This window comes from Triturus cristatus, chromosome 10 (genome assembly GCF_964204655.1).
Source record: "Triturus cristatus chromosome 10, aTriCri1.1, whole genome shotgun sequence".
NCBI classification, from domain to species: domain Eukaryota; kingdom Metazoa; phylum Chordata; class Amphibia; order Caudata; family Salamandridae; genus Triturus; species Triturus cristatus.
This window is the reverse complement of record NC_140593.1, coordinates 201496980-201510854: the sequence shown is the minus strand read 5'-3', so window position 1 is coordinate 201510854 and position 13875 is coordinate 201496980. Positions and strand designations below refer to the sequence as shown.

Sequence of the window (13875 nt, the reverse complement as noted above, 5' to 3'; positions counted from 1 at the left end):
TGCGAAGGATTGTGATTTGATGTTTACATGTATATGTGTGGAAAATGAAAGGGAAACTTTTTCATTCTTTGCTTTTGCTGAGAGGTGCACAGTGCAGAGATTCTGTAAAAGAAAATATAGTGAGTGATTGATATACTTCTTAATCTACAAAATAACTTGAAAGATGAGTTATTTAATTGTGAGGGGATGTATGTAGACTTTTTTGATTTTAATCAGACTAATGTATTTTTCCTGCTAAAGTGTAGGGAGTATTTTTTTTCTCTACAATGTGTGTGCATGTAGAAACCATTCTGTGATAAGCATTTGTGTTTTTCATGTGTTTGTAAACAGATAACTGTGCAGTTTTCATATTTTGGTAGAATTAGAAACCAGTCATTGTTTATGAATATGTGAAATGAGTTATGTTATGTTTCTATACTAAAATGTAGTACTACTTCTAGATGAAGAAATGAGTTTTGGTAAGGTGCAAGGGATAGTGTTGTTTCTCTAGAATCACACAGTGAGTCTGTGTGCATTTGGGAACCACTGTGAGAGAAGCATTTGGTAACATTGTGTATTTGCTGACAGATAACTGTTTTAACTTGTCATGTTGTGAAGTTTTAGTAGCATTAGAAGACAGTTATGGCTTATGATTTGATTAAATGAGTCAGGCTTTGACAGAAAAGTGCAGTCCTGAAATATGTAGATTGTGTGCAGTTCCCTTACCAGTTGCACTGTAGTGAATGAGTTTTGGTAAACTCCTAGGGATAGTGGTGCATGTCTAGAATCACAGTGTGAGTTAGTGTGTATTTGGGATCAGTGTGAGAGAAGCATTTGGTGATATCATGTGTTTGCTTACAGATAACCTTTTTAAAACCTGTCATGTTGTGAAGTTTTAGTAGCATTAGAATCCAGTCTTTGGTTATGCGTTGATTAAATGAGTCATGCCTTGACACTGATGTGCTGTACTTAAATATGTAGATTGTGTGCAGTCCCCCTACCCCTTCCACAGTAGTGAATGAGTTTTGGTAAAGTCCTAGGATAGTGTTGATTGTCTAAAATCACACTGTGAGTCTGTGTACATTTGGGTAAGGATTGTGAGAGAAGCATTTGGTAACATCGTGTATTTACTGACAGATAACTGTTTTAAAACCTGTCATGTTGTCAAGTTTTAGTAGCATTAGAAGCCAGTCTTTGCTTATGCGTTGATTAAATTAGTCAGGCATTGACATTAAAGTGTAGTCATGAAATATGTAGATTGTGTGCAGTTCCTTTACCACTTCCACTGTAGTGAATGAGTTTTGGTAAACTCCTAGGGATAGTGCTGTTTGTCTAGAATCACACTGTGAGTCTGTGTGCATTTGGGAACCACTGTGAGAGAAGTGTTTGGTAACATCATGTATTTGCTGACAGATTAGTGTTGTAAAACATGTCATGTTGTTAAGTTTTAGTAGCATTAGAAGACAGTTATGGCTTATGCTTTCATTATATGAGTCAGGCATTGACTGTAAATTGCAGTTGTGAAATATGTAGATTGTGTGCAGTTCCCTTACCACTTGCACTGTAGTGAATGAGTTTTGGTAAACTCATAGGGATAGTGGTGCTTGTCTAGAATCACACAGTGAGTCTGTGTGCATTTGGGTAAGGATTGTGAGAGAAGCATTTGGTAACATCGTGTATTTGCTGACATATACCTCTTTTAAAACCGGTCATGTTGTGAAGTTTTAGTAGCATTAGAAGCCAGTCTTTGCTTATGCTTTGATTATATGAGTCAGGCTTTGACATAAAAGTGCAGTCATTAAATATGAAGATTGTGTGCAGTTCGCTTACCACTTCCACAGTAGTGAATGATTTTTGGTAAACTCCTATGTATAGTGGTTGTTGTCTAGAATCACACTGTGAGTCTGTGTGCATTTGAAAACCACTGTGAGAGAAGCATTTGATAACATCGTGTATTTGCTGACAGATAACTAATTTAAAACCTCTCATGTTGTCAAGTTTTAGTAGCATTAGAAGCTAGTCTTTGCTTATGCATTGATAAAATGAGCCAGGGTTTGACACTAAGGTGCAGTACCATGTACTATTCTGTTCACTGTGGCAGAACTGAAAATTTAAAAGTTTTACCTAAGCACTGTCCTAGAAGTAGTCTGATTATTTAGTCAGTTTCTAAGTACCAAATAGACTGCTTCAAATGTCTATGAAGTATGCATGTAGTGTTCTAACATACTATACACTTGTCTTTTACACCTTCAATTCCCTAGTCAGTATCCATACACTTCCAGGAAATATCCTGTCACTTCCTTTGCAGTCCTCTAGAGACCCATTCAACAGCATGTAATAATTCATTCACTGTGCCAAAACCCAAACATTTATAAATTCACCAAGACACTCTCTTTCCAGTACTCTAATGATTCAGTCACTGCCTAAGTATTCATGCACAGAGCCAGGTCTTAGCATATGGACTTCTTCAAACCCCTATCCACTATGCATGCAGTCCTCTAAGCACCTACACACTTGTCTTTCACACCTTCAATTCCCCAGTCTCTATCCGTTCACTTCCAGCAAACACCCTGTCACTCCATTTGCACTCCTCTAGTGACCCATTCAGCATCATGTACTAATCCATTCACTGAGCCAAACCCTAATAAATTCACCCAGCCACTCTCCTTGCAGCACTCTAATCATTCAGTCAGTACCCAAGTACTCATCCAGTGACCCAGGCCTTAGTATATGGACTGCTTCAAACCCTTATCCACTATGCATGCAGTCCTCTAACCACCTACACAATTGTCTTTCTCACCTTCAATTCCCTAGTCAGTATCCATACACTTCCAGGAAATACCCTGTCACTCCCTTTGCAGTTCTCTAGTGACCTATTGAGCACCATGTACTAATCCATTCACTGTGCTAAAACCCAAACACTCATAAATTCACCAATATACTATCTTTGCAGTACTCTAATCATTCAGTCAGTTCCTAAGTATTCATACACTGAGCCAGGCCTTAGCACATGGACTGCTTCAAACCCCTATGCACTATGCATGCAGTCTTCTAACCACCTAGACACTTGTCTTTCACACTTTAAATTTCCTAGTCAGTATCCATACAGTCCAGCACTTGTGACTGCCTTTGCACTCCTCTAGTGACTCATTCAGTACCAAGTACTAATCCATTCCCTGTGCGAAAAGCCTAGCACTTATAAATTCAACTAGGCACTCTCCTTGCTGTACTCCAATCATTCAGTCAGTACCCAAGTAGTCATGCAGTGAGCCAGGCCTTAGCACATGGAATGCTTTAAATGCCTATGCAGTATTGATGCAGTCCTCTAATCACCTACACAGTTGTGTTTCACACCTTCAATTCCCTAGTTAGTATTCATACTCTTCTAGCAAACACCCTGTCACTCACCCAGTGTGTCTCCTTATTGTACTGTAATCATTTAGTCAGTTAGCATGTAGTCTTTTAGTGAGGTAGGCTTTAGGGCATGAACTGCTTCAAAGTAGTATGCACTATGCATGTAGTGTTTTAACGATCGTCACACTTGTGGTTCAGGGCTATAGTTTCTTAGTCAGTTTTTATATAAAATGTGTTTGTACAGTAATGGAATAGTATAAATTTGAAAGTTATTAATATCCATTTATTTGTGATTCTTTTTTACAGACACAGAACAGGAGTGTTTCTCATCTGTTTGCACTCTTCTCGTGCAAGATTGTTTGGATGAAAGGTCCTTAGGTGTTTCATCATACTTGCTGTGCCGCACGAGTATTTTTTGTTAGGATCCCCTCGTAACAGAACTCTTTGGCAAATCTTGCGAATGAAGAAGGTGGCATTGGTCTTTGTTTGCCTCTTGGAAAAAGTTAAATATTTCTTCACCACTGAAGAAAAACGTTGTGGGCGTGGTGCCTTCTGCAAAAAAATTTCATCAGATTCGGTAAATATTTTAAAGCGGCAACATTTACAGTTTTTGTAAGTTAAACTTATAAAATGTTGTTAGCTGTATACATTTTATATATCTGTGATTTGTTTCTTGTGGTATTTTGTTGAGAATACCATGTTGTTTTTTTTTTAACCATCTTTTTGATTTTCCAGGTCTGTCGTCGACATCCGTGGTTCCCACAGGAGTGTTCCGCTTTGTTGTTTTGTATTATTGTTGTTACATTTGTTTATTAGTTTATTGTTTATATTTATGTTAATAAAAAAATAAAGTTTGAAAATAGTTTATCGTTTATATATTTATTATTATAAAAAATAAAGTTTGAAAAAAAAATTAATAATGTTTTGGGTTGTTCTCTTAACTGCTGTGTGACTCTTGTTCTTATTACTGTTATTTGATGGAGTCCACCATGGTGTTAAATTTTGGGGCACTTATCTCTGGAATACTAGTGATATCTGCAGTTTGCACCAACTTCTGAATAGTGTGTTAGATTTATCTCAACTTTACTTCCGTTAAAGTGCTGATAATGAAATGGAGAGTAGACGTTCCCGTGCAAAAAGACATGAGGTGCACCTTTGCGATTTATTCTAAATACTAAAATCCTGTATTGTATTGCACTGAGGTATTGGCTGCACTTACAGTGTACACACTAAATCTATTAAGAAATCTCATTGTATTTATATTGATTGGGAATAGTGCATCAGGTGGTGGATCTTGACGAGATACACTGCTCAGTTCGTATATTGTTGTGCACACGAAAAAAATCACATCACAACTTTCACACCAATTGCATTGAGAAACAAATTCCGGCGATAAGACACGTTAGCACCAGGGATTTTACACCTGCTTTCTGCTGGTGATAAGCAGGACAACTACCTGCACCATGAAAGGGAACACAGCCAAGAGCCACACCAGAACACCCACAGGTGCCATAGAGTCAATGAGCATGATACAGGGATACCCATGAGGGCCAGAAGACTCATCTCAACAACTCCAGGACCGCCAATGCCCCCCAAACCCACATCTTAGTAAGTGTGTCCCTGTGGTCATTGTCTTAGCATGATAGGCACGAGCCAAGCAACATCATAGTGTGCTGTCACCTCAGCGTTGGCAGTGAGCCTGGATGTGTAGCTACGTACGCATCCTCCTGCATGCACAACTGGCGTGTGCTGGTCTGGGGTTCACAGGTCAGTGCAAGGGTGTGCCTATCCGGCAAGGGGAACGGGGTGTCTCAGACATGTCCGTGTACAGGAAGTGCGGTAAGTGTGTCTCTGTGTTCTGGTGTGGCCTGTTACAAGAGCCACAGAAGTCGATGTTGTAAAGTGGCATGCACCACCTCCAAACGGCACTGTGATGTTGTTGTTGGATTGAAGCAGGACATGCGCAAATAGGCATTACAATGGCGTGCCGTACGAGTGCATGAGATACAACAGCTCACCGTACAAAAGTGTGGGGGCTCGTGGGAGGGAGGAGCAGCTGTTTGGCAACATAACACAGTGAACTCGACCATGTGCGACATGCTGGGCATCTCATCCATGATGACCACGGTCGCAGACATCCCACAACACAAACGACTGGCCTTTGTACACATCCTGTATGAATGCAGCGTGGTTTTCACTTCTATGCTCGTTCAGTGGTGTGATGTTGGCAGGTTGTGTGACTTGTGCTCCTTGTTGGTGTGTTTTATTTTGGCCATTGTTAGTCTATATGTGTGTTGTACTTAATTCTGCATGTGTGCCATTCTGCCCATCTCCACCCCTCCCCCCACTCCCTGCTTCTTCCTCTTCCTAGTGCTGTTGTGTCTATAATTTTGTTGCTGTACACATAAATACATGTAAAGAATAAATTAGAATAGTTCCTTGATTCTTTTAGGTTTCAAAACTTCTCTATTGGTTTCTTTTTAATTTTCCATATGAACCGTTTTTTTTAATATTCAACAACACATAGAAGTCAGAAGTGCAACGTATTCTATCAACACACTTTCTAGAACATTCTACAATACGTGCAGGTTAAAAGTTCATCAATTTTTTAAAACTTTATGATATTTTTTTGTAACATTTTCTTGAACATTTAATGACACATGCAGGTTAAAAGTTGACGATTGTTTTAAGTTCGAACAGTGCCTTCCAAATGCAAGTAGCAGGTGTGGTTGAGCTGAGCAAATTGTATCCAATGATATGTACTCCACGGTGTAACTGCTTTTTCTTAACCAATCACAAAGATGCTTTTCCACAAAACTAATGTGCACCCTACTTTAAAAAAAAATGCTTTTCATGATATCTTCAGAGATAAGTTATAGATAGGAATTAGCATTTAAAAAACCTTTGCAATTCACTGAAAAAACCATAGGTTTCATGCACGTTATAGTTAGGAATTGGCATTTAAAAAACCTTTGAAATTCACTGAAAAAACCAAAGGTTTCAGGGGCGTTATACTTAGGAATTGGCATTTAAAAAACCTTAGAAATTCACTGAAAAAACCATAGGTTTCAGGGGTGTTATAGTTAGCTGGACATTTCCCTCATACAAAACCCTAGAAATTCCCCTGTTATAGTTAGTTCAGCTAACTATAACTCGCGCCCCCGCAATGCACTGCTGATGACGTCACATATTACATCACTCATGACATGGTCAGTGACATCACTGATGACATCACTGGTGACATCTCAAATGACATCACTGATGACGTCATCCATGTGATAAATTAGTGCATCTTCTCACACCCTAATATAACCTTTGATACACCGACTCAAAATTTCAGACGGCCATTTTGACAACCATAGATACTCCAATACCAATAACTACTCACCCACTCATTGACTTTTAGGTCTACATACATCTCCACTTACTCACCTGTACAGTCACTCATACTTACAGTCACTCTGTGCATTTATACACCTATATAGACACTCACACACCGCCAATCATCCATTGAGGTACTGACACATCGAGTCAGTCATGCAAATAATTAATCACAGTAAAATTTACTCACCTATACACTTAAAAACACTCAAGTTCACTTACTCATAAAAATACTAACAAATTCTGTGTCTTCCTGCAGAAAAACAAACAGCACATGACACAGATATCCTTGCACAATGGCGCATACAGCCACTCCCAAAATCACACACTCTCACATATAGATAGTTATATACTCTTACACACATATACACTGCGTTTCACATATGTAGTTACTGACACATGTACAACTGAGATATACATTCAATCACTAACACACCCATACATACACTCACCCAACCATACAGTCCATCACAGATGCACTCTTAAAAACATGCACCCACTGAATCACCCACTCACACATCTCGTCACAGAGTCACACACACCCTACCCACACAAACACTCAGGCACCCATACAGATACTCAGACAACCAATCAATAACCCATATAAACACTCATATAGCTATTCACAAAACCATGCAGCCACTTATACACCAACACACAGACACATACAGACATTCACACAGTTTAGTCACTAGTCTGCAGTAAGATACATTTAATGAATCACTTATAGACTCAGTTACGCACCTAGAAAATCATCCATTCACACACTTGTACACCCACTTATTTTTCAACAGGCCTTTCCCTATATATATTAAACATAATAAAACTGTTCAGAAACACATACTCAATGGATGACGTTATCAGTGATGTCATCAGTGATGTCATTTGAGATGTCATCAGTGATGTCATCAGTGATGTCACTGACCATGTCATGAGTGATGTAATATGTGATGTCATCAGCAGTGCATTGCGGGGGCGCGAGTTATAGTTAGCTGAACTAACTATAACAGGGGAATTTCTAGGGTTTTGTACGAGGGTAATGTCCAGCTAACTGTAACACCCCTGAAACCTATGTTTTTTTCAGTGAATATAGATATATATACAGATATATATAGATATATATGCAAAACATATATATATACAAATATACATTTATATAGAAAGCGTTTATACTTGCTAGTAAAATACATATTTTTTTGTGGTAAAGGCATACTCGTAGTAAAAAAAGTTGTTAAAACACTTTCATTGTAAAGGCTGCATCATTCTTCCGGTGTCATGGTAAAGGCATTTGTTGTAAATGCCATCATGGTTCTGTTATACATCGGTCTGCTGTAAGTCTTACACCCGAAGTTGTGCCTCCTCGATCCTCGACCTTGGTCCTGAAGGTGCTCTGCCAACCCAGGTGTGGACCAAGGAGAACTGACCCAGCGCGATTTGCAGCTCCGCATCGGAACCACTGCTGAACACCGCAGATCTTTGGAAACGCTGTTGCACGATGCCTTCTCAATGTAGGACCTCGCATCATAGCACCGCAACTCCTCAGAACACCCACTGGTGATTTATCCTTGATGTAGGATCATGCATCAAAGCCCCACAGCTCCCTGGAACTGCCACTGCGCGATGCATCCTCAATGCTGGACCTTGCATCGCAGCCCGAGGCTGATCAGAACTGCTGTTGCAGGACGCATACTTCACACAGTAGCTCACAACGCTGCGCAACCCAGATTTAGGGTACCTTGTTCAGTCAGCCAAACATTGTCCTTGTTTTCGGCCCACACTCCAAAACAGACGGCCTGAGCTTGTGACTTTGTCCCAGTCCAGCGCAACCGGATAGCCACAGCTGGCGCTTGTTGTGGAATTTTAATTGAGCTATGCATTTAACTTTATTACTGTTTGAATTGCTGCATAAATACATTACACATTGCCTCTAAATTAAGCCTGACTGCTTTTGTGCGAAGCGACCAGAGGGTTAAGAAAAGGTTAATTTTGGGTGTGCTTGTGAATTCACTGTGACAGGAATTGTGGTTGCTGCTCGAGAATGGTTTCACCCCCCTCAACCAAGTTATTTGGTGTAACCAGTAAGCCAATTTCCTACAGCGTACTTTTGAAATTTTTATACAGCAGGTACATGCAGCATTATCTTTTTAAGATAAAACAGACACACCAAACAAATTAGATCTAGTGTTTGAATTGTCGATATTTCAGAAAATGAGCTTCAGTGATTCAGTACTTACAAACGACGTGTATTTCTGCAGGAAGGACTGCCTCAGTGCGGTTGTTAAGTTGTAATCTTCAGCACTATGGTGTGCCTGGTGTCCAGCCCACAAAAAATTAACCTCTGCAAAACAATAAAAATGAATGTCAGACTACAAATTAATATATATAACTTTAAGTGTATAAAAACATGACCTGTAGCCAATCCAGTTACTATTGAACAATGAGAGAAAATAAAGAAATACTACACTTAAAGAGTAACAATGCCGACATTGTCAAAGTTTTCACTTTCCACTTCAACAAAAGCTGAGAAGAACATGCATTGGCAAAGCCAATAGGATGTGTTTAATACAAGAAGGCATGGAATCAAAGACACAAAACAATGCTGTTTACGTACATTAGTCAGACTGATTGGGTGTGCAAAATGCTTGGGAATGGTGGTGGCAGGAGTGCTGGTGGAGTTTTACTGCCTAGAGACAGTAAAAGAATAAAAGTACCTAGGTGAGTTAATAGATGAAAAGGGTCTGGCCAAACAACAGCTCAGAGCCATCACAAACAAAAGCAATACCCTAATTGCTGCTCTAAGCACCCTGCGCAAGAAACTGAAGGGCCCAACTCTCGATCCTCTCCTGAAAGTTATGCCAGTAAAACTCTTCCACATTTGATAAGCCCAAATGTATCACCCCTGAGGGTATCCGGGTGCTGGGGGACTGTCAGGGAGAATAAGGGAGCTATTTCCCAGAGTCACAGGATGTTTGTTTCTGTCTGATTTGCCAGTTTGAAGTGTTTTCAGTCCTTCATTATCATACGAAGGGCATTGTTTTTAACACCCCCTTAGCCCGCACTCCCTTGCCCTTCCTTCACCCTCTGACCTCTGCTGGCACACATCAACAAAACCATCATCTGCATGAGGCAGGTAAGCTACGGGTGATTTAGGTGCGCTGGGGGATGTTTGTGTTCAGGGGCCAGTCCCTGCTCATCCAGGTACTGACCAGTGAACTTAAAAGGGTACGCTTATGCCTCATTTAATTCATTACTACCAGCAAAGGTGCCAAATTTCTATCCAACCACTTTGAGGGCGCTCTGCACATTACCATAGTAATCCCTGCCACTGAAGGGAACTACTTTGTGTGTGTGTGTGTGTGTGCCCTCCTGGTGAAATAGCGTTAATCAACAAAACAATTGACAATACTGATAATCTTTCAATCAATCATTCATCTTAAAGATCACACATTCTAATTATTATGATCCTTTAAATTTATTCAGACCATATTTTTCCATTTTCTAATTATTTAGTAAAACATTATTTTCATCAAAACTGATTAATTTATACACATTTCATTGAAATCAATGACCTTACAATACAAACTCACTTACAAAACATGCAACACTGAACAAATCAAGATTACAATAAACAATACAATAACAACAACAAACACAATAAATTCTTTGTTTTTCTCTTTGGTTCTGTACAGATAAAGATTAAGATTAAACAATACAGAAATTATAATTGTCAACCTTGTAGACTACCAACCGCAAAAAATATTTTTACGTTTTTTCTTACAAGGGCATGCCACCAAACAGTGACCCTACTGAGCTCAAAAGAGATATTTTCATATACGAATTATGAGTCTATATGGTTTAATTACACCTGAGTTACAGTGGTATACTTTGCACAAAACACTTTTTTAGCTAAGGAAAAACTGTTGACGCATTTCAAACCCATCCTTGTGGAATAGCAGCATGCCATAACTCAAATAGTGAATTTAGATAATGGCTGAAGTTGGGTGGCGAGTTATCCCTTGATGCATGCCCCAGTGAATTGGAGAAAAACGTGAATGACACAACCACAGACAAGTGGATGAAGTGTGGATGAAAATCCATATAAGTCACTACATCATACACATCATTTTAGTAAAATCAAAAGTTCTTGGCTAACACAGACCTAAAAAAGCCAATTGGTATGCCATTGGCTGCCACCCTCTTGCCTTTGATAAAGAAATAAGGAAGAAAAACAGGCAAGAAAGCAGGAAAGAAAAAAGGAAGGCAAGAAAGAAGGCTAGAAGGAAAGCAGGAAAGCATGAAGGGAAGGCAAGAATGAATGAAAGAAGGAATGAATGAAAGAAGGAATGAATCAAAGATAGAATGAATGAAAGATGGAATGAATGAAAGATGGAATGAGAGAAGGAGGAAAGAAAGAAACAAAGAAAGAGAGAAAGAAAGAGAGAAAGAAAGAAAGAAAGACAGAAAGAAAGAGAGAAAGAAAGAAAGAAATAAAGAAAGAAAGAAAGAAAGAAAGAAAGAAAGAAAGAAAGAAAGAAAGAAAGAAAGAAAGAAAAAACCAGACAGAAAGAAAGAAAGAAAGAAAGTAAGAAAGAAAGAAAGAAAAAAAGAAAGAAAAATAAATAAAAGCCAGAAAGGAGTAAAGAGGGAAAGAAAGAAGAGACAAGGGTAAGAAAGCAACAATGAAGTATACAAGGAAAGAAGGAATGAAAGAAAAAGTAAGCAAGCTGGAAAGAAGTTATGAAAGAAAAAATGAAAGCAAGGAAGAAAAAACAAGGAATGAAAAAATAAGGAAAGCAAGAAAAGGAAAGAAGGAATGAAAGAAAAAAGGTAAGAACAAAAAAGTAATGAAAGAAAAAGGAAAGAAATAGGTGAATAAAGAATGAAAGACAAAATGATACAGTAACACAAAATGTTCCATAAAATTAAAGAATAGCTTGGAAAGTGATTGTGATCCTAAATATTTATGACCGAAGTAGTAAAGATATGCATGTCAAAAATGAGTGTCTTTGATAACAAGATAACCACAGCATTATGATTTACCAAAGCTTGAGCAACATGAGTTATTGCACAGACTGCCAGGTTTTCATTTTATAATGTATTATTACGTTTTTTGGGGCCAAGTCTAAACAGAAAGAGCTGTTAACAAAGTAGTATATAAGAAATCTGAAGAACAAGCATTTGAGTAGTTATTGTTATGTTCCTTATTGTAACATAATGAATTTCATGGCAAGGGAGGACAGAATAAACCACAGAAGTAGTAATTCACTTTCCATTTCAAAGAGGTGTCCGGGATGCATTGAAAATATATTACATGCAAAGAATCGTCTATGCTCAATTTTTCAACCAGTTACCTCACTCGCATGGGCTGTGGCTGAGTGTATATTATGTGTTCGAAAAGCCCATCAACAGATTAGAATTAGAGTTTCATTGCACTCTCTTCCAAAGAACTCTGTAACCATATACAAACTACATTTGATTACACGTTAAAGTACACATCCAATACCCAATGTGCATACAGCTGAAAGGTTTAGAAGCAACAATATTATCCTCCTTTTTCCCTACTGATAAATGTGCTGCACATGTTAGTTTGCATGTCCCACATTGGGAATTCAAAATAAAAATTGTAAGCTGTGCACATTTGTTATGCATGTGTTAAATTTACTTACAATACTTTCCTTAAAATGTTTTTGAATGAATATTGGGGGTATTTTTAAAGTCCCTTGGTTTAGAAGTTTTTGCGAATGTTCTATTTGTCTACAAAATGTATTAAATCTAACATCTAGAATAACAATTTAACACATAGGGGCCACAGGATATTATCAGAGTCATAAGAATGCAAGGGATGTTTTTCGCTCCACTATTTCCTTTAGATTGGGGCACAGGCATGCAGTTCTGTGCCCCTGCAAGGGGCCAGATGCAGACTGGAATTTATCTAAGAACAAATATCAAACATTGTTTGAATCCTTTGTGGGATACAGAATCTCAATTCTGTGCCCAGGAAAGAAGTGAGACATATTTTCTTAGGTTTTTCTGTGCTCCAGGAAGCAGTTCCACTCTATTTGGATTTTTTCTTAGGCTAGAAAAGATCCAAACAGTCTCTGGCTCCTTGTTGGGAAGCACAAGTGTGTGTCTGTGCCCCAGCAAAGACTCAGACAATGTTTGGATATTATCTGCATGTCTAAAACAATGCAAACAGTTTATGGTTTTTTGCTAGGGGACAGCCACATTGCAAAATGAAGGAGCAGTGTTAAACTGAATCAGGAAGTAGAGTTTGGAAGGAGTGGAATTAGAACATTTCTAGACCAACTCCTTGCAACCCCCACCACCTGGTTAATTTCTTCTATTGGTGGGGTGGGAGCAGTGGTGGGAAGGAGAGTGGTAGGATCTAAGTTGCCCTCCTGTCCTCTCTCCTACCTCCCCCCCTCCATCCAGAAGAAACAAGAATTTACAATTAAATAGGTCTCACATTTGTTGGAGTTGTAGCTGTTGGGATTGAAAATGACATTGTTTTTTATTTATGTTTTTTGTTTGCAGTATAGTGATTAATTAAAGAAAAAAAGTGCACACTGTACCATATTATAAGTGCACACTGTATCATAGTATAAGCTTTTATAGGTTCTATACAGTAAAGCCATGGCTATGTTAACATAAAAGGGTGTCAATGGATGAATACATATACAAAAAAAGGATTTTAAAATGTAGGATGGAATGTATAGTAGGTGACAGGGACAACATATTATTAAATAATAATATATATAAAAACACACAGGTGGCTGAAGGCTCTTCTATAAGATTTCGGGGCAAAATATTCACGTACAAATAATATTTTCAGAGTGAGTTTTTATTTGCCTTCACTAATCTACTACCATTTCAGTAATTAACGGAACACTGCACAGAGTGATTTTGCAGTTTTAACACACCTGAGTCACAGGACCATGAGCTGGCAATGGATGGTATGGGATTATAGCCCCACTGTAATCTGAAGGTCTGTTTTGAAAAGTTTCAAACATCACACACTTTGAACCTGATCCCAAAAGAGGTCTTCTCACGGGTACTGGTATAAATATTCAAAAACATATAAAGGCTTCAAGGATGCTTGAAGTGTCAGATACTGCTACACCTCGCTGTGATCTGAATGACCACTGAGACCCAGGGGTCATA

The 13875-nt window shown here is 38.5% G+C and overlaps 1 protein-coding gene across 4 annotated transcripts in view; it reads right to left on the bottom strand.

Moving 5' to 3' along the window:
- The window catches only part of AGMO (alkylglycerol monooxygenase), an 890221-nt gene that overhangs the window by 502481 nt on the left and 373865 nt on the right, over positions 1-13875 (bottom strand). For all 4 annotated transcript variants that reach the window (XM_085630810.1, XM_085630809.1, XM_085630808.1 and 1 more), the window contains exon 5: positions 8949-9052. In XM_085630810.1, the coding sequence (XP_085486936.1) occupies positions 8949-9052 (104 nt within the window). The remainder of the gene's footprint in view (positions 1-8948; positions 9053-13875) is intronic.